This window comes from Macrobrachium nipponense, chromosome 6, assembly GCF_015104395.2.
Source record: "Macrobrachium nipponense isolate FS-2020 chromosome 6, ASM1510439v2, whole genome shotgun sequence".
In the NCBI taxonomy this organism is placed as follows: Eukaryota; Metazoa; Arthropoda; class Malacostraca; order Decapoda; family Palaemonidae; genus Macrobrachium; species Macrobrachium nipponense.
The window spans coordinates 43,983,852-44,011,429 of record NC_061108.1 but is presented as its reverse complement, the minus strand read 5'-3'; the positions used below and the strand labels follow the sequence as shown (position 1 = coordinate 44,011,429).

General features: G+C 38.8%; 1 protein-coding gene across 5 annotated transcripts in view; it reads right to left on the bottom strand.

Moving 5' to 3' along the window:
- LOC135216295 (bridge-like lipid transfer protein family member 1) overlaps nt 1-12,180 on the bottom strand; it is a 344,268-nt gene extending 332,088 nt beyond the window's left edge. For all 5 annotated transcript variants that reach the window (XM_064251461.1, XM_064251462.1, XM_064251464.1 and 2 more), the window contains exon 1: nt 11,809-12,180. In XM_064251461.1, the coding sequence (XP_064107531.1) occupies nt 11,809-12,170 (362 nt within the window). In that variant the 5' untranslated portion in view covers nt 12,171-12,180. The remainder of the gene's footprint in view (nt 1-11,808) is intronic.
- Between the last annotated feature and the right edge of the window lie 15,398 nt (nt 12,181-27,578).

Here is a 27,578-nt window from a genome sequence, read left to right as displayed (position 1 = left end):
AAGTGGGCATGAAATTTCCACCCCTATCATCTCTCTCTCTCTTTACTGAGATGAGAGATTTTTATGGTACAGACGGCCCAACAAAGAATTGGCGTAGTTTCTTAATTCATTGTTCGTTATGGAATATTGCCATATGCAGGTGCCAGAATATTTACTTAACAATAAATCAAATTTCCTTTCAAAGGTGCTATACATGAAATAAATGACATTAGAACTGAGTAGACTTATTCAACGTATTAAAGATAATTATTCTGCAAAGTAAGGAAAATTATACCGATGGGTCCACGATTTCTAATTTTATTTTCAACACTAGCTTCGTGACAGCATTCCTAAGATTTTGGAAGTTGGCTTTGCTGCCGCTCGAGTCTTGACTCAACATATCGTACTGCACTGGGGTGTTGTCATTTCGTCTCCTACAGCCGATAATAATACATCAAGGCGTTAACATTCTTTGAAAACGATGTTTAGTTAAACTAAATTTTGTCCTTTGACCAATAAAATAATTTGCATGACACGTTTAGTGGGCCTAAATTGGACTTATGATTTTCCCACATGATAAACCTAGGTCTATTTTCAGCAGCATACTCTCTCGGATACGTAATATTAATGAATATTTAAATCGACAATATATATATATATATATATTATATATATATATATATATATATATATATATATATATATATATATATTAATCTGCTTTATTTGACTATTCCCGTTATTCTTGTTTTATTAGCCGTGTTCACCTTTCTTCTTATCCTTTTAATAATTGCTTAACATAAATAACTCAGACCTAGCTATTCAAAGTCAAAAAGCAATCATAAAAAAATCAAACGAATATAATTCAGTCTTATTTTTTTATCGAATTCCTTGCATATCATCCTGTTTCATTTGGACACCTTGGAAAGCTGTGGGAGTCAAAACTGACGAACACATTAAGAAAGGCTTACTTTCCTTAAAGCTTTCCTACGATGATCTTTCTGTAGCTATTAATTTCTTTTAAATAGAAATTAATTCAAATTAGTTTACATGTATAACTACTAGACCTACTAACATAAGCATATTATAAGTAGCTGAAAGGATAAGAAATAGGAAAGGTGAGGTCTCGTTTAAGTCTATTTCATGTTTTTTTTTTTTCCCAAGAAAAACCTTCTGCTTTAAATCAGGGTTGCTCTTTGAACGGCTACAGGGTGTAACACGAGTGTATGCACATATTTTGTGGAATGAAAGATAAAGTTTCTTTGAACAGAAATATTTTAAACATGTATTTTAAGGCGTCCGTTGTCGGTGCGGGGACTTTTAAAATAACCGTTATCATTAGTGATGGTTTCACAAGGTGGAGTTTCGCAGTGAGTAAGGTCGGATCTAGTGTTCTAGTCGCCTGAGATGTAGAAGAGAGCGGAGGTGGCGTACAGGAGTGATGGAAGGATTAGGCCGATGTAAATAAAGTATCTCCCAATAAAATGTATTCTTTAGGTTTTGAGGAAAAAAAAATGGCATGCATCATGATTGAAATTTCCCTCCCTATCCGTGGTATTCACTGGCCACCGATAAAAAACAAACAAAACAAAAAGAGTAAGCCTAACTGAATCTCTCATCATCAAAGATAAGTTTGCTTATTCATTAGACAACTATTAAAGACTTCAAGTGTAGATTTAAAAATCTCTTCCTCTCCATCTAAAGTATTCATCAGACACCAGTCATAAGCGTAGAGCTAGTTATGATTCCTGGTTCAGCAATGTCGTGACGAGGCACTAGAATTCAAAGTTCACAAAGAATGTTGCTCAGCAAACATTTTCATACTGTATTGTCTTGCTCTCATGTGGTGCTTCGAGGTATTCCACCTCTAGGCCCATGTTCTAAACTTTGCCGTTCTTTAAACAATTTTATTCATCTATGTATGATTCTCTCCGGTTTATTAAGCTTTCTTGATATCTCTCCAAACAGAAACTTGCACCGAATGCAGTGCAATAATTCTCTCGCTCATCGAATGATGTTTCTTAGACCGATAAATGACACATTGACATTAGATACCCGTGCACATAACATCAAAAGCAATAGAGTGAGGTCGCCTGGTTCACATTGTTAAGATATCGTTTTTTTTTTTCTTTTTTTTTTTTAAATTTGATAGCATTTGTGAGATTCCAATGTTTTCTGTAAAATTTAACAAATGGAATAGTTCAACTACCTTCAACTTAATATTGAAATGATCATTTAAGGACTATGTTTATGTGATACTACTAGTGGTAGGTGCCTCCTATCTATTTGGTAATGTATATCTATGGTTGTGATATGACGTTTTTTATCACTTCGTTTCGTTTCACGTCAATTTTGCTATATGGAAAATAGTTTTACACAATAAACATAACATAATGTGTTAAATAAAGAATCAGTGACTGTTTTTTAACGTCATTACACATGATTTCTTCCATCTTTGAAAAGAAAAATAGATAAATAAGGCATGAATCGTGCGTCAGGCAGTGAACGAAAAATTATGAAACTCTGCCACGAGTTTTTTGGCCGACAGTACATATATGCGTAATATGTTTATTAATATTTTCAAATAATAATAATAATAATAATAATAGTAACTGTAATTACAAAAATCATATGTGAAAGTAGGGATTTTTACAAATACGTACTACGATAATCTCTCTCTCTCTCTCTCTCTCTCTCTCTCTCTCTCTCTCTCTCTCTCTCTCTCTCTCTCTTAAAGCGATGTATGTTTTTTGGATGATGATTTACTAATTTTCAAAATATCAATATTAATGTAACAGCAATAATATAAATTCATTAAAGAAAATACTAAAGTGAATTAGCAAGAATTTTGAGTTTATAAATAAAAAAGAATTATGTAACCCCGTGTCTTGTTACGTAAGCCAGCTTTGTTGGCTGGGTTCCAACTGTCAAATCCAGTGTTGCCATTCTACTGGATCATTGAGATTTCTCTCTCTCTTTTCTCTTTTGCTGATATATATGAGATAATTTCTATGGTACATGTGTATGTTTTATTATATATTTTCCAGCATAATCAATAATAATATAACTAATCTCAAAATTCACATGTGATAGTATTTTAAAGAAGTACAATAATCTATCCATTTCACTCTTTTAAATAAGGACAACCCTCTCTCTCTCTCTCTCTGCTATTGGCTGTTTATATATTTCTAATGGTAAAATGTATAAGATTACTTTAAAATGATATTAATAATACCAATTCAATGGTATATTTGATGTAGGATAATACTTTAAGTAGACATTTGGTATTTGTGATTTCAATGCAAGTGTTCCCTTGTAAAAGGAAAATGGATGTCTCAAAATAGGTAACAAGTATCGAAAGAAAACGTGCATGACTGAATACTTATGGGAGGACTGAATTATTTTCACATACGTAACTAAGTCATTCAGTAAAAACGTACATAGTATGTATTTATGTATAAACATAAAATGTAAGAATTTACTTTAAAACAGGTATTAAATAAATTTCAAAGATTAATATGAACCATAATAGGATATTTTATGTATATTTGATGAAGGATGGTTTTTTTTAGGGATACTTTGGTGTTTACATGTTTAGGATAGGAGTTTATAAGCATTTTTAGAGGGGGGTTCCAAACATTCGCGGGTTCTAACTATTCGCGGGGGGGTCTGGTAACGCATCCCCCCGCGAATAACGGGGGGATCCACTGTATTAACAAATAACATTTTACTCGTTCTTCATAAATATAGTACTCAGGGTTGCATATGATCCTAAAAATCATTAATATGAGTGATAGTGAATTCTCAACTTTACTGCATACTTACAAAGTGTAGTTATGACTGGTCCAAAAAGACTACAAAATGATATGCTTATTACTTTCCAAATAAAAATGATCCAGATTGGGTTTTGCAGGAACAAGAATTATGAATAGCAATAGTTAAAACTGTACCTTCAGCCTAGAATACAGATTTCTTCTACAGTATTATGCATCAGTACTTTGGAAAATTTATTAACTGATAAGACCAATCAAGGCCATATCTTCTGTTTTATGTTTTCCTATTCTTGGTTTTTTTGGCTGGGTATTTTGCTCTTAAACCTCACATTCTAACTGAAATTAGATATACATACATGCACCATGTATACATACATACTTACACACAATACATAAACATACAACCATACACAGTATACTGTAACCCATCAAGATTCTCAAATTTAATGTCTGCAACCTCTACTCACTTGCAGCTTTTGTACAAATTTCATGAGAAATCAAATGAACTATATGCATGTAAACAAGCAATGCACAAAGCTTTGCATGGGTTGCAGCATCTCCATCTTGTGGATACCTACTCAGCATTAGTACCTCATCAAGGTACTTTTAATCATCCTCCTCTTCATAACTTTACCCTTACATACCTTGTACTAAATACTATCATCATCCTCATTGTCACTGGATATCATAGATCATCTTGGGTCACTGGTAAATTTGATGGTTTAATAATGAATTTGTGTTCTTCGATACATATAACTCTTCTATTAGCAAGACATGCAGGAATTTACAAAGATCTGAGCAAAGGACAACCAGTTGCATTACAATTAATTTTGAACTATAATTATGTGGTTATTATTTAACAATTAAAATTTCATGCATTAAATAATGTTAGGTGTGTATCAATGTATAAATATAAATAAATTTTCATATTTCATATAAGCTTGTATTCCACATCTTTCATGTACTAATACAGTACATGACATTTCTGGGCTCGGCCGTGTCGCTCCGTGAAATAGGTTCCTTCAGCACTATTTCTAAGGTAAAATATTGCTATAATACCAGAGAACTGCTAAATTGGACCTGCCAGAATATTCCGGCTCGCTCACCTTAATTAAAAGGTGTCGGTATAGTTCTGGGGCGAGTGAAAACCACTACCACGGCACCCTCTCCAATTAGCCTCTCCCACATCAAAAAACCTCAAGAAAAGGGGAGCCGTCCTACGGCTTGCTACCTACCACCGCGTAGGTAGTGGATGTAGCGGCATTCCTTCAGATAGCCGTACACGAGACGCACACGTTTTTTCTTTCTCTTGTGTTTTTCGCTATTTTGGATTTTTTCTTTCGTTATGGATCGTCAATCTCCATCGGCATCCAAGTTAAGTACTGGTTTAAGTGTTGAAACTATTTAGGGAGTGTTTTCTGGCCTTTGTGCCCTTATTATTTAGGAGTCGTCGCATCACGAGGCGGCGGCTCTGAGCCGCCATTAGAGCGTTCCCTTTGTCTGTCCCTTCGGTTTCACGTGGTCTTCCATACCTAGTGATCCAATTTGTAATGGCACTTTGTATTTATCATCTTCAGTGTTTTGGATGCTGTTTTTGATGATTATATTTATGTTTTTGTATTTATTTTATTTATTTTATTTTATTGTATTTTCTCGTATGCGCTGGCACGGGGTTTTCTTCCAAGCACGTCTCTTTGTTTCGTGCCCATCTGGAACGAGTGTTATTTTTCATTCATATCTTTATTTCATTTAATAATACTGCTTATTTCGCTCCTTTTGTTAGTCATTTTCTTCCCTGGCCGCCTGTCCTTTGTTCTTACGTTCCAGCCTAGGCCAGCTTCTGGGATTTCCTGGTTGGGGCCATCCTTATCGGGTGGTCTTACTTGGTTGTCCTAGGACTGTTCTGTTCCTCTTTCTTATTTTTATTTGCCCACCCCGTGTCCAGTACATATTTTATTGTCTTATTTTATTTATGCTTTGTATTTGTGTTGGGTCGGCTAGGCTAGTCCTCTAGCCTCCCTCTAGGTCTCTCTCGTGGTTCATGATACCGCGAGGGAGGCGGGCGGTCACGTCATCATCTCCCTCTGCCGACCTACCTTCCCCCCTCCACACAGCCCCCACTTAGGTGGGTGCTTATCTCGCTCACGTTGTCCTCGATGACCGACCCGAGTTCTCGTGGAGGGGTGGAAGAAGGCCCCACAGGCCCTCGGTGTGCGGGTGTTGCTTCTCAGCCGACCTCATCCCAGCGTGGGGGAGGAGCTTCGCTTACCCAGCTTCGGTTCCGACCTGGCTCAGGCGAGCTCGGCCCTCCTCGGCTCTTTGGGATCCTTACTCCATTCGCCCTCTGACATTCCCTCCCCATCTAATGACAGAACAGGCTTCCGGCTGTATCAGGAATCTCGGAGGTGAACGTCTCTTCGGTGGTTATGCCTCCGTCAGGCGAATATTATTTTATTATATCATTTATGTTTTAGAGTATATGCTCCGCTGTGAGTTACTACTCTATTGTTATTTAGATTAGGGAACCTCCGGGTTCCACCGTTCCGGTCTCACCTTTCGCTAGTGCTCCTCCTCTCCGGTTTTATATAGTAGCAACAGTGGTTAGTAGCCTATGCCCCGGTCTGTCCGGAATGCATCTGCTTCCCGCTGCTACAACTCCGGAATGCTTAGTAGAGTGCATAGAAGGTTTGGCAGGTTCGGACATATTTTGTTAGTCCGGAATACTCCAGCATTATTAAATGTTACCTAGAACTTCCTATGCCTATTGTCAATGGTACTCATGTATCATTATTCTTACAGGCCACCCGTTGTTTGGTTGCCGGCTGTAACGCCGTAATTCAAGACCCTTGTGGGCACGACGTTTGCCGGAGCCACGCCTCTTGCGCCGTTCAACTGGAAGGGTCGATTGTGTGGCACCATGAAAACTGTTTTGCCTGCTACGACCTAGTCGAATGGGTTACCTCCGACGTAAGTTCCCCTCCCTCGGTGTTCACAGCTAACTTTAGGGTGGTTATTCACATGTGACATGGTATAGTTTAAGAGTAATATAATTCTAATATTGTTTATAGAATATTAACTTAAGTTCTTGGTTAACAATTTCCTTCTCTTACAGGCCTCGAAGGCTGTCTGGGACGCTGCTCTCTCCACCCTCAAGGTTTGGGTAGGTGGCTTCGGGCACAACGTTGGCAAAGCGAAGCCGTACATCCTGTCGCAAGATATGGCTACCTTAATCTTCCCGGCAGGAAAAAGTGCGGGCTATGTGGACCCGAAGTTGGCAGCCCGTCATCGCCTCTATTCAGGCTGCAGTTGCTGGACAGTCGGAGGAAATTTCGCAGCAGGAACTAATGGAGGAAGTGCCTGCTCCGGATATGGATCAAGAGCCCCTGACTTTAGACCAGGGGTGCACAACCTTTTGAGCTACTCGGGCCACATCATCAAACATATATCTAGTCGAGGGCCACTAGACTAGATTTTACATATGATAAATAGTTTGTAGAATGTTTAAAGATAAAAAAAACACAGTTGCTCACCTGTTTTGTTTTAATGAGATTTTTGACACTGAGATTCATGTACAAGTTTTTTTATGTTAGGATGGAAATTTGTGGTTGCCAGTCTTAAAACAGAGTGCAGATTTTGATCACTTAGCCTGCTACGAATATTTGACTTGGTCTGGTTGAGCAGACTAAATGTTTGTTCACATATGTAGGTAGAGCCAAATAAGCTTGCATAAATAGCAGCTTTGTTTCTCAAATAAGGAAACTGATCTTTGGCCAAGCAATTATAAAAGTTGAGCAAGTCCCCTTCATTATACTTGGTACAAAGGCTGTCATTATTCTGAAGATCAATCAGTTCGATTTGTGCTTCGAATTCTACTTCATCAGGAGATACAGAAAAGGGGTTGCTGAACAACTTCAAATCATTGACTTCTTTCTTTAGGTCCTCAAATCGGCTCTCAAAGGCCTACAAAAGTTTTCCTAATTTTGCTGCATAATATTCATGTCTATTGCATACTTTGTGTTTCTCACACATAAGTTTGTAATTTGGGAAGTGTCCTAACTCTCCTTTAACTATCTGTAACTGAAACTATTTTAGTTTTTGTTTGAAAGCTGTCACATAATTGGCTAGCTGAGAAATAAGTTGGTTATTCCCCTGAAGTTTATGATTCAAGTTATTTAAATGACTTGTGAGATCTACAAGAAATGACAAATCACAAAGCCAGTCAGCATTTGTAAGTTCTGGTACCATCTTATTCTTTTCATTAAGAAATATCTCAATTTCATCCAGAAGACTGATAAAAATCTTTTCAGCGTATTTCCCCTGCTTAACCCCTTACTTGAGTGAAAAACACTAAATCGCCATATTCTGCTTCAATTTCATCATGAAATTGCTTGAATTGCCGGTGATGCAAAGCTGAGCGTGACTTGATAAAATTGACTGTAGAAACTACAACTTTCATTACATGATCAAAGTCCAGTTCTTTTCCACACAAATTTTGTTGATGTATTATGCAATGAAATTGTTTCAGTTCATATTTTCGCTCTCCAAGGTGTTTAATCAATAGCTGCACCAATCCATTCTGCTTGCCTATCATTGCAGGAGCCCCATCAGTTGATATTCCTACTAACTTGTCCAAATCTAACTCAATTACTGAAATTTGTTCTAAAAGTCCATTAAGTAAATCACTACCAGTTGTCTGCCCCTTCAATGAACTGAGCCCTATGAGTTCCTCATGAATAGAAAAGTCCTCTGTCACACCACGTACAAATACAAGTAGCTGAGCCGTAGATATAACATCAGTAGATTCATCAGTGGCTAGGGAGAAGTACACAAATGTTTTTACTTTTCTCCTTCAACTGGTCTACTATATCACCCGACAAATCAACAATACGACGTTGCACTGTCATACGATTCAAACTGATATTCTCAAACTTTTTCAAAACATCTGGAGAAAGTTTTTGAGCAGCAAGTAGAATACACTTTTTAATGATATCCCCCTCTGAAAATGTCTTGGAATGTTTAGCAATCAGGTTTGCAATTTCATAAACTCACCTTCCTGTTACGTCCTGAGCCTCTTTATTTTTCTGAATAAACATATTTTTCTGCACATGAAAACCTTGCATTAGTGATTTAATTTTCTGCTTTCTTAGTTCACCAACAAATTTTTCATAAGGCTTGTGCTTTGTCAGATAATGCCTTTGCAAATTGTATTCCTTACAAACGGCCACACTATTCTGGCATATCAAGCAAATGATTTTTTTTCACTGTTTTCCACAAAGAAATATTTATCGGTCCATATTTCTTGAAATTTTCTATGTTCATCTTCAAGCTTTCTTTTTCGACTTGAGTTTTTGTCCACAGAAGTACCAGAAGCCATAGTAGCTAAGCAAAATTAATCTGAAAACACTACAATGATAAATGCCTGGCCTTGTAGCAATATCTCCTATTTTAGACTGCAAAGAAACTATCGGAGCTCAGACAAATTGGCTAACTTGGAAGGTTGCCAAATAATCATTTTATAAACTTTTTAAACTGGAATTTAGATGTATTAGGAAACCATAATTATGAATGTAAAATACAATAAAAAAAGAAAAACAAGAAAAACAAAAACAGGTTTCGCATCTGTTTTAAAAAGAGAATAGTATTCAAATTATGATAAATATTAATTTAGATATAACTTCAGGTGGTTACCTTCCCTTCACAACAACGAGGTTACTCCCGTCTAGACAATGGTCTACGCGAGGTGAACGCGTATGGCTGTCTACAAGTCATACGGCGCGTTCACCTCTTGTCTCGACTGCTTTCGTTTTCGAGGATGGTGATGAAATTATGAATTTAGTGAATGAACTGATTATAGATAACGAGATAATTCAACAATAACAAGAAAACACAAAGAATAATACATACATACATACATACATATATACTATATATATATATATATATATATATATATATATATATATATATATATATATATATATATATATATATATATATGTATGTCTATGTATGTACATATATATATATATATTATATATATATATATATTATATATATATATATATATATATATATATATATATATATTATATATATATATATATATATATATATGTTTATATATGCACAGACACATATACATACATACATACATATGTATGTGTGTGTGTGTGTTATATAGTCATTTTTACTATTTGTAAGTTAATATCATAAGACAGAGTAATATGTTTATATTTATTATTTTCTTTTACTGTACAGAGAGTGATATATTGTGTTTTCTATGATAACTTCGAGGGCCGCCATGTGCTTCACTGGGGGCCGCATGCGGCCCACGGGTCGCCGGTTGTGCACCATTGCTTTAGACATGGGCTATGGTAAGAGTGGTAATGAGGCTAGTCTTCCAAGTGCTCCGGGTCTTTCCTTGAGCGCTTCTGATACTTCTTCTCCTTCGTCTTCTAATTCCTTTCAAGGTTTCGCCAGGGGATTACCTCCTTCTAGGTCGAAATCCCTCTTGGCAATTCCTAAAGTCAAAAGTAAGCTTCAATCTAAACTACTGCAAAAAACTAAAGACAATCCCAAGAGATCATATGATAGCATGAGTCATAAAACTCCGGCTCAACATCCCGGAGTGGACAAACCCAGACAGAAGTCCCTTAAAATACCAAACCATCTACAGTTATCCGTACGGGTTCATTTTGACAGCTTGATAACCGGTTAATGGCACTGCTGTTAGGTTTGTATCGGTGCCAATACTCTATTTACCAGCATTGATAACCGGAAATCAGTGCATTTCGGCAACAAAAATCAGAGGCACTAGACAAGTGCCGATAACCAGGGACTGACTTGATTATCAATCTTCTAAGTTTTGGACAGTGTTACTTTACCGCAGCTTTAGTAACTGAGACTGCCAGACATATGTTGCATACATAATACATACTACTGGACTCCTGAGTAGCACATGTAGAAGGTTGAGGAAATTTCAGTGGCTTACATAACTGTTATCATGAACTCATGTAAACATAAGGTCAGCTTATTCTACAAATACAAATACTCACAGGAATGGTAGTAGAACAGGCTAATTGGGAATCAGAGACTACAGTAAGTCTCTTTGTCTATTTAAAGAGAAAAAAAGCTGCCTATAAAAGGTAAAAGAAATATTGCTATGGCATGGCATACAAAAATTTGAGACATCCTTCCACCACTCAGACATGTCACTTACTTGAGCTTTGGCAATGAATAACATAGATTGCAACCTTTACATATGTAAAACAATGTGTTTACTGATAAAAATAATTATACTAATCACATTTTGTAAAGTGATTTTAATTTCATCAAAAATCTGAATATACAATAACCATATGCTACTTCTAAGACAAAAAGAGCCGTAAACAGACAGACAGACATGATTACCTACAGTTTACCTGTACATCTCTCAATACCAACTGACAGGAATGGTAGTCTTAATTCCATGTGGTTGTTAAACATTTGTCATAGAGTGAAAGGGTATACAATTACCAAGTTTTTAACCTTAGTTGAATTGAAATATAAAATCTAGGCCAAAGGCCTCTAGGACCTATGAAGGCATTCAGAACTGTTCTAAACCTTAGTAGACTTATAAAAGAAATAAAATATTGTAAAAATTGCTAATTAAATGCAATAAAATGATTAAATAATTAATGTATACTTGTACAAATTTAGCAAGTTCATTTGGATGTTGGTAACAACCAGAGCCACCAATGCTGTCTGTCTTGTGAACCGACTTAGCCCTTAATTCTGTCCACATTAAGTGACCTCGATCATATATTTTTGGAACATTTTGTGCATTGAATTTATCTAAAAATGCTTGGCAGTAAAAAATATCATTGTAGCTAGTTTTTCTTCATATTACAGTGCATATACCTAATATCTAAATAAATGTTAAAATACGAGAAATGTCAATCATAATTTTATGACAGTTAGTGCTTCAAAATGAAAGTTATCAGGCAGTTACATCTGTAGACATTTTAAGAAATAATATGAGAATATAGTATGTAAAAGTAAAATAATCTATACTTACACTGGAGGTTCTTTAACTTCAATTGTGGGTGAAGGAACCTTGAAGCTCTTTGATCTCAATTGAGTCTTAGGGCCCAAACCAAGACGATCTTTCATAGAGGTTGCTTTGACACTTTGCCGTCTCAATTTTTTCATCACATCTCGTCTAAAGTCATGGAAAACTAATGCCTCTAGCTCCTGAAGTCGCCGCATTTCCTGTTCTATAGTCGATGCAGATGCACCCAGCATTTTCAGATCATTAACTGTTTTTGCTTGTTCATTCATCTCAATTTCAAGTAATTTGGCTCTCTGACGTGCATCCAGGTTAGGATCAAATATAAATGCTGGAAGACTCTCATTGAAGCTTGTCTGACGGCGTCCCATACCAGAGTCTTGCTGTTTGCACGAATGAAAAAATGAGGAAAAATTACACATCTTCCTTCATTTATACAATGAAGTATCCAATGCAGTGTATTATGATAAAATTACTAAATATGTACTGTACTTTCTTTGGATAAAACAGAATTTCTTAAAAATTCACTTGCCTGTGAAGTAGAATGGTCGGCTCGATCATCATCATCATCTGAATTGTAATTTGTTTGGGTTATGGCTGTGTCAGGTGCACCTGTCAGCATTGTCAAGGTTCGCGCAAGAGCACTAAGGTGCTTCCCAATATTGACATCTAAGTGTAAGTCCACACCTTCCATCTGCCACTGCACATTCAGCAGCCATTTAGCATTTTCAGCTGCGTAAGACAATGTAAAAAAATAAAAAGTAATTCTAAATAACACAAAAATGTATGGCTTTGGCAGCATTTGCATAAACCATAGGTATTTACAGTAAAAGAGTTAGTACTAACAATACATAGCATCAACAAAGATGATGACAATGATGTTATAGAAAGGAATATTTCACTCCTATTAACCCTTAAACGCCGACGACGTATTTTACGTCGACATTTTTTGTCTCTCGGGTGCCGACTGGACGTATTTTACGTCGACATACAAAAGTTTTTTTTAAAATTTGCGGAAAAATACTTTTAGGCCTACCAGCCAAAAACTCTTGAATCACGCGCCTTGGGGGGTGCTGGGAGTTCACGGATCAAGGTGTTGTTTTGTTTAAAATCGTTACGCAGGCGCGCAAGCGCGAATTTCTTTTTTGCCGCACTAAAAAGTATCTGTGACACATCTCCGAAATTATTTCGTCACTTTGACATAATTTTTTACTATTTTAAATTAGCCGTTATATGTAGTATTATATATGAAAATGTGCGCATTTTTATGTAGAATACAGCAAAAAATACTCATGATTGTAGCTTTTATCAGTTTTTAGATATTTTCATATAAATAACGATAAGTGCCAAAATTTCAACCTTCGGTCAAATTTGACTCTACGGAAATGGTCGAAAAACGCAATTGTAAGCTAAAACTCTTATATTTTAGTAATATTCAATCATTTACCTTAATTTTGCAACTAATTGGAAGTCTCTAGCACAATATTTCGATTTATGGTGAATTTATGAAAAAACTTTTTCCTTACGTCCTCGCTGTAACTCTTCCAAAAAAAATCATACATGCGATTGTGGTAATGTTTGCACCATTTTAAATTAGCCGTTACATAAAGTTTTATATATGAAAATGTGTGCAATTTCATGCACAACACAACTAAAAACAACCCATGGTTGTAGCTTTTATCAATTTTGAAATATTTTCATATAAAAAATGATAAGTGACAAATTTTCAACCTTCAGTCAACTTTGACTCTACTGAAATGGTCGAAAAACGCAATTGTAAGCTAAAACGCTTATATTCTAGTAATATTCAAGCATTTACCTTCATTTTGCAACAAATTGGAAGTCTCTAGCACAATATTTCGATTTATGGTGAATTTATGAAAAAAATAACATTTTCTTTACGTCCGCGCGGTAACTCTTCTGAAAAAATCATCCATGCGATTGTGGTAATGTTTGCACCATTTTAAATTAGCCGTTACATAAAGTTTTATATATGAAAATATGCACAATTTCATGTATAATACAACAAAAAATAGTTGAAGGTTGTAGCTTTTCTCATTTTTGAAATATTTGCATATAAATCACGATAAATAGAAAAAAAACCACGTTCGGTCAAATTTGACTCTACCGAAATGGTCGAAAAACGCAATTGTAAGATAAAACTCTTACAGTCTAGTAATATTCAGTCATTTATCTTCATCGTGAAACAAATTCGAAGTCTCTAGCACAATATTTAAATTTATGGTGAATTTAAAAAAAAACTTTCCTTCCCTCCGCGCGCGGATTCTCCGCCACAAATCTCTGAAATGTGTAAGTCCCATTCTCGGAATATTTGCTCCGTTTCATATTAGGCATTTCATAGAGTTTTATTTATGAAAATGTGCGCAATTTCATGTAGAATAATACGAAAAATATTTGAAAGTTGTAGCTTTTCTTATTTCCGAAATAATTGCATATAAAAAAATATATATATAAAAAATTCGACATTCGGTCAACTTTAACTCGTCAGATATGGTCGAAAACTGCATTTGTAAGCTAATATTCTTACAGTATAGTAATATTCAATCATTTGTCTTCATTTTGAAAGAAATTGGAAGTCTCTAGGACAATATTTAGATTTATGGTGAATTTTTGAAAAAATTATTTGTTTACGTCCGCGCGTTACGAATTCATGCATTATTTTGTGATAATATTTTCTATGTGTTGCTTTTATCGTTTTACAATGTGTTTTATACCAAAATGATCGCAATTTAGTGTACATTACAACGAAAAAAAAGTAACTTGTTACCTTTAACCGTTTTGCACACAGCGCGATTTAAATACAATTATATATGAAATTTCGTTTTTGCGCTATCATATATCGCATTATTTATATATGATAATGATAATTTTTTCATTTCTGATGGTTGCATACTAAACTTCAGGCAATGACAAAAAAAGGAGCCAAAAATGAACTCTTAATCTTGAAAACTAAGCGCGCTGTGATTTTTTGAAAAAAATATTTTTTCCGCTTCCGCGCTCACTCTGAAACGTCTCCGGCACACGGGAGACGTTTTTTTTTTTACCGCTTCGGCGTTTAAGGGTTAATCAACACCTGGAAAACTTTCCCTATGAATTAAAACAATACACGGAAAATGTGAAAATGTTCCTGACCCCACAATTTTCCTAGAAATTCCATAAATGTAAAGGATACTGCATGTAATATCAACAGATTTTGTACATTTTTATTCTTTTTGCTCCAACCAAATTAGTGGCATAATTTTCATTGCTCTATTCATTATTTAATGACAAAATGAGTTCCTTTGTTGTAAAATTGTTGTACATGTGAAACCATGCCATTTCACAGATTTCAACTACTTTTCTCCTAAGTACATACTTCATCGTCAAGTTACAGTAGCGCACCGAGATAACTGACCATGGTATGGCGTACTTCCAGATATATTGGTGCAAATTGGAAATATATACCAATTTGAGGGTTTTCACCTCCGGATCTAGCACCGAATATGTAATATTCACACTGCATCTTTTCCATGCTTCTCTTAAAAAGTTATGATTTACTTCACTATACTATCAATGTAATAATATTGTATGCATTCTCTTATTACTGATGTATTATAAAATTTAGACAAAATTATTAATGTTTTGGTTTGGATATCAGCTGAGGTGATTACAAGGCGAGTTTATTTTCCCGTATTTAACTCGATTCAGAGCAATTTCCTTTTCTAGTTAGTTAGTAAATGAATCTCGAGATACTCTATTTATACAAGACAAGATTGTATTTCCTTATACAAAGTGTTTTAAAATCAAAATAGAATAAGAGAATATTAAGAGGAAATGTAGAAAGACAAATGGTCGAAAGGTAAATAGTTGAAGGGTCAAAATGTTGAAAGGGCAAAGTGTTGAGTGGACGAAGTGTCGAATAAACTTGTCGAAACATACTGTACTTAAAACAGATTACCAGAAAAAGATCTCTCTCTGTTTTTTTTTTTAGCCCAACACACCAACAAGCATCTAGACACAAGTAAAGAATAAATAAATGTATATTTGTATGAAAAAACTTTGCAGGATAAATATTGCATCAAAATTTACCTAAGATTGTGAGTGACGGCTATAAGCTACTCTAACCCAGAATTGACATTGTATGTATTAAAAATGCCTCTTTGTCTTTTGTTTAGGATTGAGCATTTTTTCTATTTTCTTATTACATCTCTGCCTTGTTGCCTTATTCTTCTTTCCCACAGTTATCCCTACATTAAGGGGTCGGTTGCCTGATGCGCCAACTCCACTGCCTTCTATCAAAGGCATCATCCTCCACCAAACCTCTTCTCTCCATATCTTCCTTCATGTTATTTCGCCATCTAATTCTCTGTCTCCATCTCGATCTTCTCCATCTAACAGGTTCCTCCCAAGCCCTCTTCACTCTCTCCTTGTCATTCATCCTCAACACATGCCCATACCATCTCAATTGTGACTCTTATCACCTTTGTAATCTTTACAAGCCTGCTCTTCTTATTTCATCATTTGCCAATCTTTCAAGCAGGAATATTCTCATAATCCACTTCAGCATTCTCATATCTGTTCTCTCAAGCTTTACTTCCTCTTTTCTTCTTAGAGCCCATGTTTCTGCTCCATATATCAACACTGGTCTTATCACTGTTATATATCTTGACTTTTAGCTTGACTGGCATTTCCTTGCCCCATGCAGCTTTTATCCTACTGTCAACTTCAGCTTCACATCCTCCCTCTTGGCTTAAAGTAGATCTTAAGTATTTAAACTGTGTATTACTATTCTGCCTCTATCGTCCCTACTGCTCAGCAAAATCTGTTTTATTCACATTCACCTTTAAGCTACCTCTTTTTAAAGACTCCTGCTACTCTCCAACCCTTTTCTGTAGGTCACAACTCCCACAGCTGTTCATTCGTAATCTCCTCACACAACATATCCATGACCAGCTCAAAAGAAAAATGGGCTTAATTCTGACCCCTGCGGTAATCTAACACTAACTTCAAAGTTTTCTGTTTCCCCACCTGCTTTTATCACTTTTGTGCTTGTTCTTTTATATATCATCTTGACCAGCCTAACCAACTTCCTATTCATTCAACACCAAATTATCACTGCTCTTGGGATTCTATTGTATGCTTTCTCTAGGTCTATAAATGCACAATAGAACTCCTGGTTTCCCTCTAGCCTCTTTTCCTGTAGCTGTCTTACTATGAAGATGGCATCCACTGTCCTTCTTTCTCTCATGAATCCATACTACTATTTCCCTATCTTTAACATCTCTCTTAATCTCTCATCCAGTGCTCTAAAACTTTCAATCCATGCTCTGTTAGTTTAATTCCCATGTAATTACCCCTATCCATGACATCTCCCTTCAGCTTGTGTGCATACACACACACACACACACACACACACACACACACACACACACACACACACACACACACATATATATATAATATATATATATATAATATATATATATATATATATATATAGTATATAATATATATATATATATATATGTATATATATATATATATATATATATATATATATATATATATATATATATATATATATATATATATATATATACATATAATATATATATATAATATATATATATAAAGTGGTCCCCACCTATTTGTGGGGGATCCGTACAAGACCCCCGTGAATTGTTAGAACCCGCGAATGTTTGGAACCCCTATAAAAAGGCTAAAAACAGCCAATTTTGTTAGTTAAAACTGAAGAGAAACCCACTAAAAATTTTCATACCTGGTTTTTTTAAGTTTTAATAGTTTTATCACAAAAAGTGCATTTTATGATGAAATTGATCTAAAAAACCAGGAATTAGTGGATATTTCTCATAGAAAAATACAGCGAATGTGCAAAGTTTCCATGAATAATGCGGGGAAACTTTCCCGAGAGAAATTCGCGAATGTGTGAGTCCGCGAATCCGGAGAACGCGATTACCACTGTATATGTGTATATATATATATATATATATATATATATATATATATATATATATATATATATATATATATATATATATATATATATATATATACACACACACACACAGGCAGCCCTCGGTTAAACAGCAGGGGTTCTCTTCCTAGCCAATGCTAGTAACCGAAAATCAGCGATAACAGCACTAAAAACCTGCTTAACAGCACCGCTACCTGAATATTGGCACTGCTGTTAAATAAAAATTGGCACTGCTAACCAGAGATCGGCACTGAAAATCCAGTTAACAGTGTGGCTAGACAAGCGCTGTAAAACCAGATAGCCAATAACTGATATATATATATATATATATATATATATATATATATATATATATATATATCTATAGTGGTACCTCGAGATACGAAATTAATCCGTTCCGAGGCGCCCTTCGTATCATGAGCTTTTCGTATACTGGACCGCATTTTACATGTAAAATGGCTAATGTGTTCCAAGCCCTCCAAAAACACCCCAGTAAATTTCATAATAAAGCTAAATTGACCTATAAACAATGAAATACTACAACAATTTGGACCATTCAATACCTAACTTAATATGTACTGCTAATATACCTGTAAATAAAGTGTATTAGTGTACATGGTATACAAGAAATACTGTACATACATACTTACGTATGTAGTAAAATGTGGAAGCTTACCTTTCGAGTGAGGCTATCTCCGAAAGTGGCGACAGAGGAGGAGGACAAACGGCAGATACGTACGTACACTTAACTTTATGAAACACATAAAAAATGAAAGGAAAACATAAACTAAACTTTACGAAACACATTAACAAAACTGTAACACTTGACTTTACAAAAACTAAAATTGAAAGTTTTTTCTTTTTTTATATTTACATTTCTTTTTTTTTACTTTTTTATACTTTACTTTTTTTCTTTTTTCTTTTTACAAAATTTCAACTTCTTCACCACTTTCAACTTTGTTTTTTGGTATCACTTGGTTCTTCCTTTTTGCTTACTACTCCTACAGAAGGCCTCTTTAAAAATTAACTATCCAAGGAAGATTGCTTCTGCCTACTTTTCACGATGTTCCTGAAACGACTATGGCAAACGTCATCAAACTGAGCAAGCATACGACCTGTGTAAGCCTTTTCGGGGTGTCTTTTCTACGAATAATTGCACCTTATGAAAAGCAGCTAGAGCATCCTTAATTTCTACCGTTGTCATAGAGTCCTCGTCCTCCTCCTCGCCGCTGCTAGAGAACTCCTCTTGAACGACGTTATGTTGCATGGCCTCCAACTCCTTCAGGTCATCCGTCGTAAGCTCCTCTTGGTGCTCCTCGAGGTCATTATAACCGACCTCGTTGACGACCAGCCCCATGGACTTGCCGAGTGCAACGACCTCGTCAAGATTTGGTTGCGAAACAGTTTCAGGATCATCAACTGTTCCTGAATCTGCAGCACCAGCTTCGCCCTCGAAGTCTCGGGCGGATACAACATCAGGCCAGAGTTTCCTCCACAAGGAATTCAAGGTTCGCCTCGAAATCTCCTGCCAAGTTTGGTCGATGAGTCGGATGCATATTACGATATCAAAATGCTCCTTCCAAAATTCATGCAAGGTGAGGTTTGTGATATCGGTGATGTCAAAACATTTCTTGAAAAGATGTTTCGTATACAGCTTCTTGAAGTTCGATATCACTTGCTGGTCCATGGGCTGGAGGAGAGGGGTGGTGTTAGGCGGAAGATAAAGAACCTTGATGAAGGAATACTCCGCTAGGATATCTTCCTCGAGGCCAGGAGGGTGAGCAGGGGCATTGTCCAACACCAGCAGGCATTTCAGAGGGAGGCGCTTCTCTTCCAAGAATTTCTTCACTGGTCGGGCCGAAACACAGATTTACCCACTCCGTGAACAAAAGCCTCATTACCCAGGCTACGCATTAGCCCTCCACATCACTGGAAGCTTCTCCTTAAGCCCTTTGTGGGCCTTAAAGGCTCGAGGAGTCTCGGAATGATAGACAGGTAGGGGCTTCACCTTGCAATCCCCACTGGCGTTCGAACAAAGTGCAAGCGTAAGCCTGTCTTTCATAGGCTTATTCCCGGGTAGCTTCTCTTCCTCCGTGATGTACGTCCGAAGAGGCATTTTTTTCCAAAAAAGGCCAGTCTCATCACAGTTGAAGACTTGCTGAGAACTGTAGCCTTCCTTGATCATCATCTCGTCGAACGTCTTAATAAAGGCTTCGGCCGCTTTCGTGTCTGAGTTGGCTGCCAACCCAAGCCGCACCACCAAATGGATGCCAGTCCGTTTATGGAATTTCTCGAACCACCCATGCGAAGCCTTGAACTCTGGAGTTGGCGTTGATGTCCCTTCTCCTCTGTCGTCTTCAGCCTGGGCAATCAAATCGCCGAAAATAGCGCTGTGGGAGATTGCCATCTCCGTTATCGTATCGCCGGCAATTTCTTTGTCTTTTATCCAGACAAGAAGAATCCTTTCCATTTCATCGTGTACCTGGGTCCTCTTGCTGAACAAAATAGTGACGCCCTTGGAAGGTGTAGCTGCTTTGATGGCATCATTCTTCTTAAGGATGGTGCCTATTGTCGACAGATTTCGGTCGTATTCCTTGGCGATCACACTCAATCGCATACCAGCTTCATACTTCTTGATAATCTCCATCTTCCTCTCCAAAGAGAGCATCCTCTTCTTTCCGTGAATTTCAAGTTTCTTGGGACCCATGACTACGTATATGCTGTACGTAATTATGTTACGTAGTACGTACACGTATGTAGTAAAGTTCTCACACAACACGATAAAGTAGTACTACAACGAAATCACTAACGAATTTACGTTAATAAACGAAATCGTTAGAACGAACGAATACCGCGTGCATATAGAAATGATGCTGCTACTGAGTGGCCGAAAAAGCACGCCGCTATGTAGATGCATCATGGGAGGGATGCTGACCAATAGGAGAGAAGGATCTCATGGCGGTGACTAGCATCAGGAACCAATGGGAGCGCGGGAGGATGGTGGCGAGTCTACTCAGTTGGCAGCGCGCGAGTTTCAAAATTGTTATCGGTGGTCCCGGCGAATCTCGGACTTTACAGCAAAAACCTTTCGTATCTTGAGCAATTTTCATATGTAGAGCCGTAAAACTTTTCTTATTTGCTTTCGTATCTCAAGTTTTTCGTAAGTATATATATATATATATATATATATATATATATATATATATATAATATATATATATATATATATATACAGTGGACCCCCCGTATTTGTGTTCTCCAGATTCGCACTCTCACACATTCGCGAATTTCTCTCGGGAACGTTTCCCTGCATTATTTGCGGAAAATTCGCTCATTCGCGGTATTTTTCTATGATAAATATCCACAAATTCCTGGTTTTTTTTTATGAATTTCATCATAAAATGCACTTTTTGTGATAAAACTTTTAAAAAAACCATGTAGGAAAATTTTTAGTGGGTTTTTCTTGAGTTTTAACTAAGAAAATAGGCTGTTTTTAGCATTTTTATAGGGGTTCCAAACATTCGCGGGTTCTAACTATTCACGGGGGGGTCTGGTACGCATCCCCCGCGAATACAGGGGGACCATTGTATATACATACATACACACACATATATATATATATATATATATATATATATATATATATATAATGATATATATATACTATATATATTATATATATATATATATATATATACATATATATATATATATAATATATATATATATATATATATATATATATATATATAATATGATATTGTTATGATACAATAAAGTTTCATACATACTTACCTGGCAGATATATATTTAGCTATAGAATCCGTCGTCCCCGACAGAAATTCAAATTTCACGGCACTCGCTACAGGTAGGTCAGGTGATCTACCGCCCTGCTCTGGGTGGCAGGACTAGGAACCATTCCCGTTTTCTATCAGATTTTCTCTTCCACCTGTCTCCTGCGGGGAGGCTGGGTTGGCCATCAATCGTATATATCTGCCAGGTAAGTATGTATGAAACTTTATTGTATCATAACAATATCATTTTCATACATTCAACTTCCCTGTCAGATATATACTTAGCTGATTGACACCCTTTGGTGGAGGGTAAGAGACAGCTAACTACTGAATAGACAGGTAAACAACATATGTTGTAGGTATTTACAGACCTTGGTTCCTACCTGATTAGGTGGAAGACTTCATGGCTACTGCCTGGGAGTCTGCTTCACCTCAAGAACCTTAGCGAGATAGTGATCTGTGGCCAAGAGTTCTTGTGGGTCTGTCGATGGGGTCTTATCCACTTGCTCGGCAGAGCCTGACTGGCATTTGTCAATGGGTGCTAATCCACTTATTTGACAACACGCCTTATTTTAAGGAGCACACAACCGATCCCGATCACCCGATCCTAACACCTGTGTTAGTTCTAAGATTGTCAAGAGTTATCCCCCAAACTCTTCACAAACAACCCATAACTCGAAATACACAGTCAAAAACGCACACACTAAAGTACAAAAAAAAAAAAAAAATTGTACCCCTCTGATAGTCAGATACCACTGGAGTTCCTTACTGAACCGAAGCGACGGCCGCCTGTGCGACATCTGACACTTCTTCCAGCAGGAAGCCAAGAACGTATCCGACAAGAGGGTTACGTACACAAAATTAAGGATCGGCGCTTGCTCCAATACCCAGAACCGTCTCCGCTGACACAAACAGACCTAGAGAAAAACATTTCTCATACGTTACGCGCACATCCTTCAAGTAATGAGATGCAAACACCGAGTTGCACCTCCAATATGTTGCTTCTAAGATATTCTTAAGCGACATATTTCTCTGGAAGGCAATAGACGTTGCGATAGCTCTTACTTCGTGATCTCTCACTCTCAAGAGTTTAAAAGAGTCATCTGGGCAGTTCTTATGCGCCTCCGTAATAACGCTTCTTACAAAGAAGGCTAAGGCATTCTTCGACATCGGTCTTTTGGGGTCCTTTACCGAGCACCATAGACCGTGTTGCGAACCCCCCATCTGTTTCTTTCTGTCCAGATAGAATTTAAGCGCTCTGACAGGGCAAAGAGACCTCTCTGCCTCTCTGCCTACTAGACTAGCCAGGCCCTTTACCTCGAAGCTCCTGGGCCAGGGTTTCGAGGGATTCTCATTCTTAGCAAGAAAGAGAGTCTGGAACGAACAAATAGCAGAGTCTCCTTTGAAGCCCACTCGTGACTCAAGGGTGTGCAGCTCACTGATTCTCTTCGCCGTAGCGAGAGACAACAGAAATAGGCACTTCCTTGTAATATCTCGAAAGGAAAGGCCCGCTGTGAGGTGGTTTTTCAAAACCTTTCAGAAGACAGAAATTTTAGGACCACGTCCAGATTCCAGCTCGGAACTCTAGGTTCTTTTGATTTGGATGTTTTGAAAGAACGGATGAGATCATGCAAATCCTTATTATTGGCCAAATCTAATCCTCTGTTCCTGAATACAGCCGAGAGCATACTCCTGTATCCTCTAATGGTTGGTACAAAAAGATGCGATTTCTCCTTCAAGAAAAGAAGGAAATCTGCAATCTCGGTCACAGAGGTATTGGAGGAGGACAGCTTCTTCGACCCTACACCAACTTCTGAACACCTCTCACTTCGATTGGTATACTCACATAGTAGATGATCTGCGGGCTCTAGCGATTGCGCTTGCCGCCTTGCGAGAAAACCCTCTCACTCTGACAAGTCTTTCGATAGTCGAAAGGCAGTCAGAGCAATAGCGGGGAGGTTTTGATGGTACCTCTCGAAGTGGAATTGTTTGAGCAGATCTGTCCTGTTTGGAAGAGATCTGGGGAAGTCCACCATCCACTCCATTACCTCTGTGAACCAATCTCGGGCTGGCCAATATGGGGCTATCAGAGTCATCCTTGTCCCCTTCGAGGCCACGAACTTTCTGATCACTTCCCCCAGGATCTTGAATGGGGGAAAAGCATACACATCCAGTCCGGACCAATTTAGGAGAAAGGCGTATACTGCAAAAGCTCAGGGGTCGTCTGCCAGAGCGCAAAAGGTGTCTATCCTCTTGGAGAGGAATGTGGCGAACAGGTTTATTTGAGGCTTCCCCCAAAGAGACCAAAGGATCTGACACACTTCTGAGTGGAGGGTCCATTCTGTGGGAAGGACCTGGAACCTCCTGCTCAGCCTGTCCGCTCTCATATTTCTTTGATTCGCCCAAATAAGAAGACCTCGTCTGTTCGTATAGAGCGAGAGAGTGAGTCCCTCCTTGTTTTCTTACATAAGCCAGAGCGGTGGTATGTCGGAGTTTATCTGCACTACCCAGTCTCTGACTATCTGCTCGAAGTCCTTTAGAGCCAGATGAATGGCTAAGAGCTCCTTGCAATTTATGTGCCATGACACCTGCTCTTCCGACCAGGTGCCTGACACTTCTCTCGATCCTAAGGTTGCACCCCAGCCCGTCTCCGACACGTCTGAAAATAATATCAGGTTCGGGTTCCGAACTTCCAGGGACACACCTCTGTTTTCCTCTAGAGGGGGTAACCACCACCTTAAGTGATTTTGCACCTTTACAGGAATTGGAAAAGTATTGGAGAGCTGTCCTGTCTTCCAATTCCAATTTCTTTTCAGGAAGAACTGTAGAGGACGGAGATGCAGTCTTCCTAGAGGAAAGAACTGTTCCAGTGAGGATAGGGTCCCCAGAAGGCTCAACCATTCCCTCGCTGAACTGCACTCCTTCCCTAAGAAGCTGGAGACTGTGGCGCAACCTTTCGATATTCTCTCTTGAGAAGGAAACACTCAAAAACCCCGAGAATCCATCCGAATCCCCAGATAAACCATGTTCTGGCTGGGGATCATCTGAGATTTCTCAAGGTTTACAATCAATCCTAATGACTTTGTCAGTTCTAATGTCGTTGAAAGGTCCTCCAAACACTGTTTCTGCGACCTGGCCCTGATGAGCCAGTCGTCCAGGTATAGGGAGATGTTTATTCCCATCAGATGTAGATGTCTTGCCACATTCTTCATTATACTTGTGAAGACTTGAGGAGCCGTGGACAGGCCGAAACACAGGGCCCTGAACTGATAGATCCTTCCCTCCATCATGAAACGAAGGTACTTCCTCGACCAATGATGAATCGGGACGTGGAAATAGGCGTCTTGAAGATCGAGAGACACCATCCAATCTCCTTGGCGAAGGGCTGCAAGGACTGAAGCAGATGTTTCCATGCTGAACTTCTGTTTCTCTACAAATCTGTTCAGCACACTTACATCTAGTACTGGTCTCCACCCCCCCGAAGCTTTCGCTGCTAGAAAAAGGCGATTGTAAAACCCCGGGGAGTTGTGATCCAGTACCAGCTTGATTGCTCTTTTGTCCCACATCTGTTCTACCATTTGACGAAGAGTATCCATCAGTACAGGGTCCTTGTATCTAGCGGACAGTTCCCTCGGTGTTGATGTCAGGGGAGGGCTGTCCTTGAATGGGATATAATATCCCTTCTTGATGACCGACATGGACCATGTGTCGGCTCCTATGCTTGCCAAGGCTTCCGCAAATTCTTGTAACCTGGCACCTACAGGTGTTTGGAGGGTCACTTTCTCATTTCCCCTTCTTAAAGGGTCGGAAGGAAGCTCTTCCTCTTCTTTCCGTCGTCTTTCTTCTGGAAATTGTTCTAGCCAGAGGGCCTCCTCGAAAGGGCTGCTGCTGCGTTGGACGAGCCCCTTTCTTTTCTTCATTGGCCACAGGCCTATTCTTCCTCGAAGACTGCCTGAGGAGATCTTGAGTCGCCTTCTCAGTTAGTGAATGTGAAATGTCCCTCACCAACTGAGAAGGGAACAAATGCTCTGAAAGAGGGGCGAACAGCAAGGCGAATCTCTGTGAAGGAGAGACGGCCTTAGTGAGGAAAGCACTATAAACTGCCCTCTTCTTCAGCATTCCCGCACCAAAGAGGGAGGAGACCTCTGCCGACCCATCCTGAACTGCTTTATCTATGCATGTAAGTATGCTATGCAAAGCTTTTGAGTTTAGGCCCTCCGCTTCATGGGACTTTTTGGCCAAAACCCCAAGGGACCAATCCAGGAAATTAAACACCTCCAAGACGTGGAAAAGCCCCTTGAGGAGGTGGTCCATTTCCGAAAGACCCCATGTTGCTCGGGCCGAGTTCAAAGCGTGTCTTCTCGAGGAGTCTATGAGACTCGAGAAGTCCGATTTGGCTGAAGTAGGCAGAGACAATCCCATATTTTCTCCCGTCTCATACCATGTGCCTCTTCTACCTTAGTTTGGCAGGAGGCATACAAAAGACCGTCCTCCCTAGTTCCTTTTTAGTCTTAATCCAGGAATCTAGAGACTGTAGGGCCCTCTTCATAGATATGGCCGGTTTCATCTTAAGGAAGGACGAAGACTTGAGAGATTTAGCGCTCGAAAATAGAGAGCGCGGAGAAGGAGCAGCAGCTGGAGTCAAAGAATCTCCATATTCTTCTAGAAGGAGAGAAGTAAGAACTTTATAGTTCGACAGTCCTTCTTTGTTAGTTACCTCGTCTTCCGATACGTCCTCTAAGTCGAGAGGATCGGAAGGAGAAAGCTCCCTTCTTTCGTCTGTCTCTTCCTTTGACTTCTTCCTTTCCATCGACGAAGAACTTCTAACAGGCGAGGGACTAAAAGCTATTGTCTCCCTACGCCTGTCCTTAGGAGAATCTTGACTAATTGGCGCCTGGCTGGCTCCTGGCGCCTATCAGGCTCTTTGCGTATAGTAGGCGCCTGGCGCCTGGCAGGCGCATCGCGCTTGGCAGGCACTTTGCTCCTGGTAGGCGCTTCGCTCCTGGCAGGCGCTTCACGCTTGGCAGGAGTCTCACACTTGTTAGTTTCTTCTATGCTAGCTGGTGCCTGGCGCCTGGTTGGCGTTCGGCGCCTGGAACGATCTCGGGAATAATCAGCACCTGGCTGGCTCATCCCTTTCTGTGAGAACTTCATAGTTATCATCATCCTCACTGTCAGGTGTTCTCTGGCGCCTGCTTGGCGCCTGGCAGGCGCTTCTTCCTCTTCTACCTCTCGCCTGCCTGGTGCTTCGCTCCCCCCAGAGATGGCCGCCTGTGCGACAACTCCCCTGGAAGGCTCGTTGCGCCTGACAGGAGATCGGTGTCTAGATCTTTTGACAGGAAGCTTGTCGTCCTTTCTACGAGGAGGCTCCTTGGAAAGGACTCCTACCAATGACGCTAGCTGCTCTTGCATGTTCATCAAAATCTTCTTGGTAGAAGACTCCCCTTCTTCAAAAGCAGGAGAGGGAGGTCTGGAAGGCGCTTGAGGCTCCCTTACAGCAAAGGGAGTTAACTTCTTTCTAGCTCTCTTTATGACCGAAGGCGCTTCTTCTTCGGAAAAGCGCTCGGGGCTAGAGTTCAACTCAGGCTCTTTCCAGTTTCTCTTTAACGGACGGGAAAGCTTCGTATCTTTCCATCCTCGTTTCGGTGAGGGAGATCCCGATGATGAAAAGCACTCTCGTAAGACGCTTTTTCTGTAGCGATCCCTGGCAGTCTGAGATGTAACAGATTCTGCCGAAGGGATGCCTGATCGTTGGGGATTCTCCACAACCTCCGTACGGCTTTCGACTTTCCTTCTCCTCTGGGCCAGGGAGCTTGGAAGCGGTCTAGGCCTGGGAGCGTCGCAGAGATGACCAGACGCCCCCTCCACTACACTGGGGACACTTACATCACTGGAAATATCACCCTCACTTTGCTTACCTTCTAATGCCGCCATTTTCTCTTGCATTTTTTGAAGGGAAGCCTTGAGTTCTGCAATTTCAGAAGCCGAAT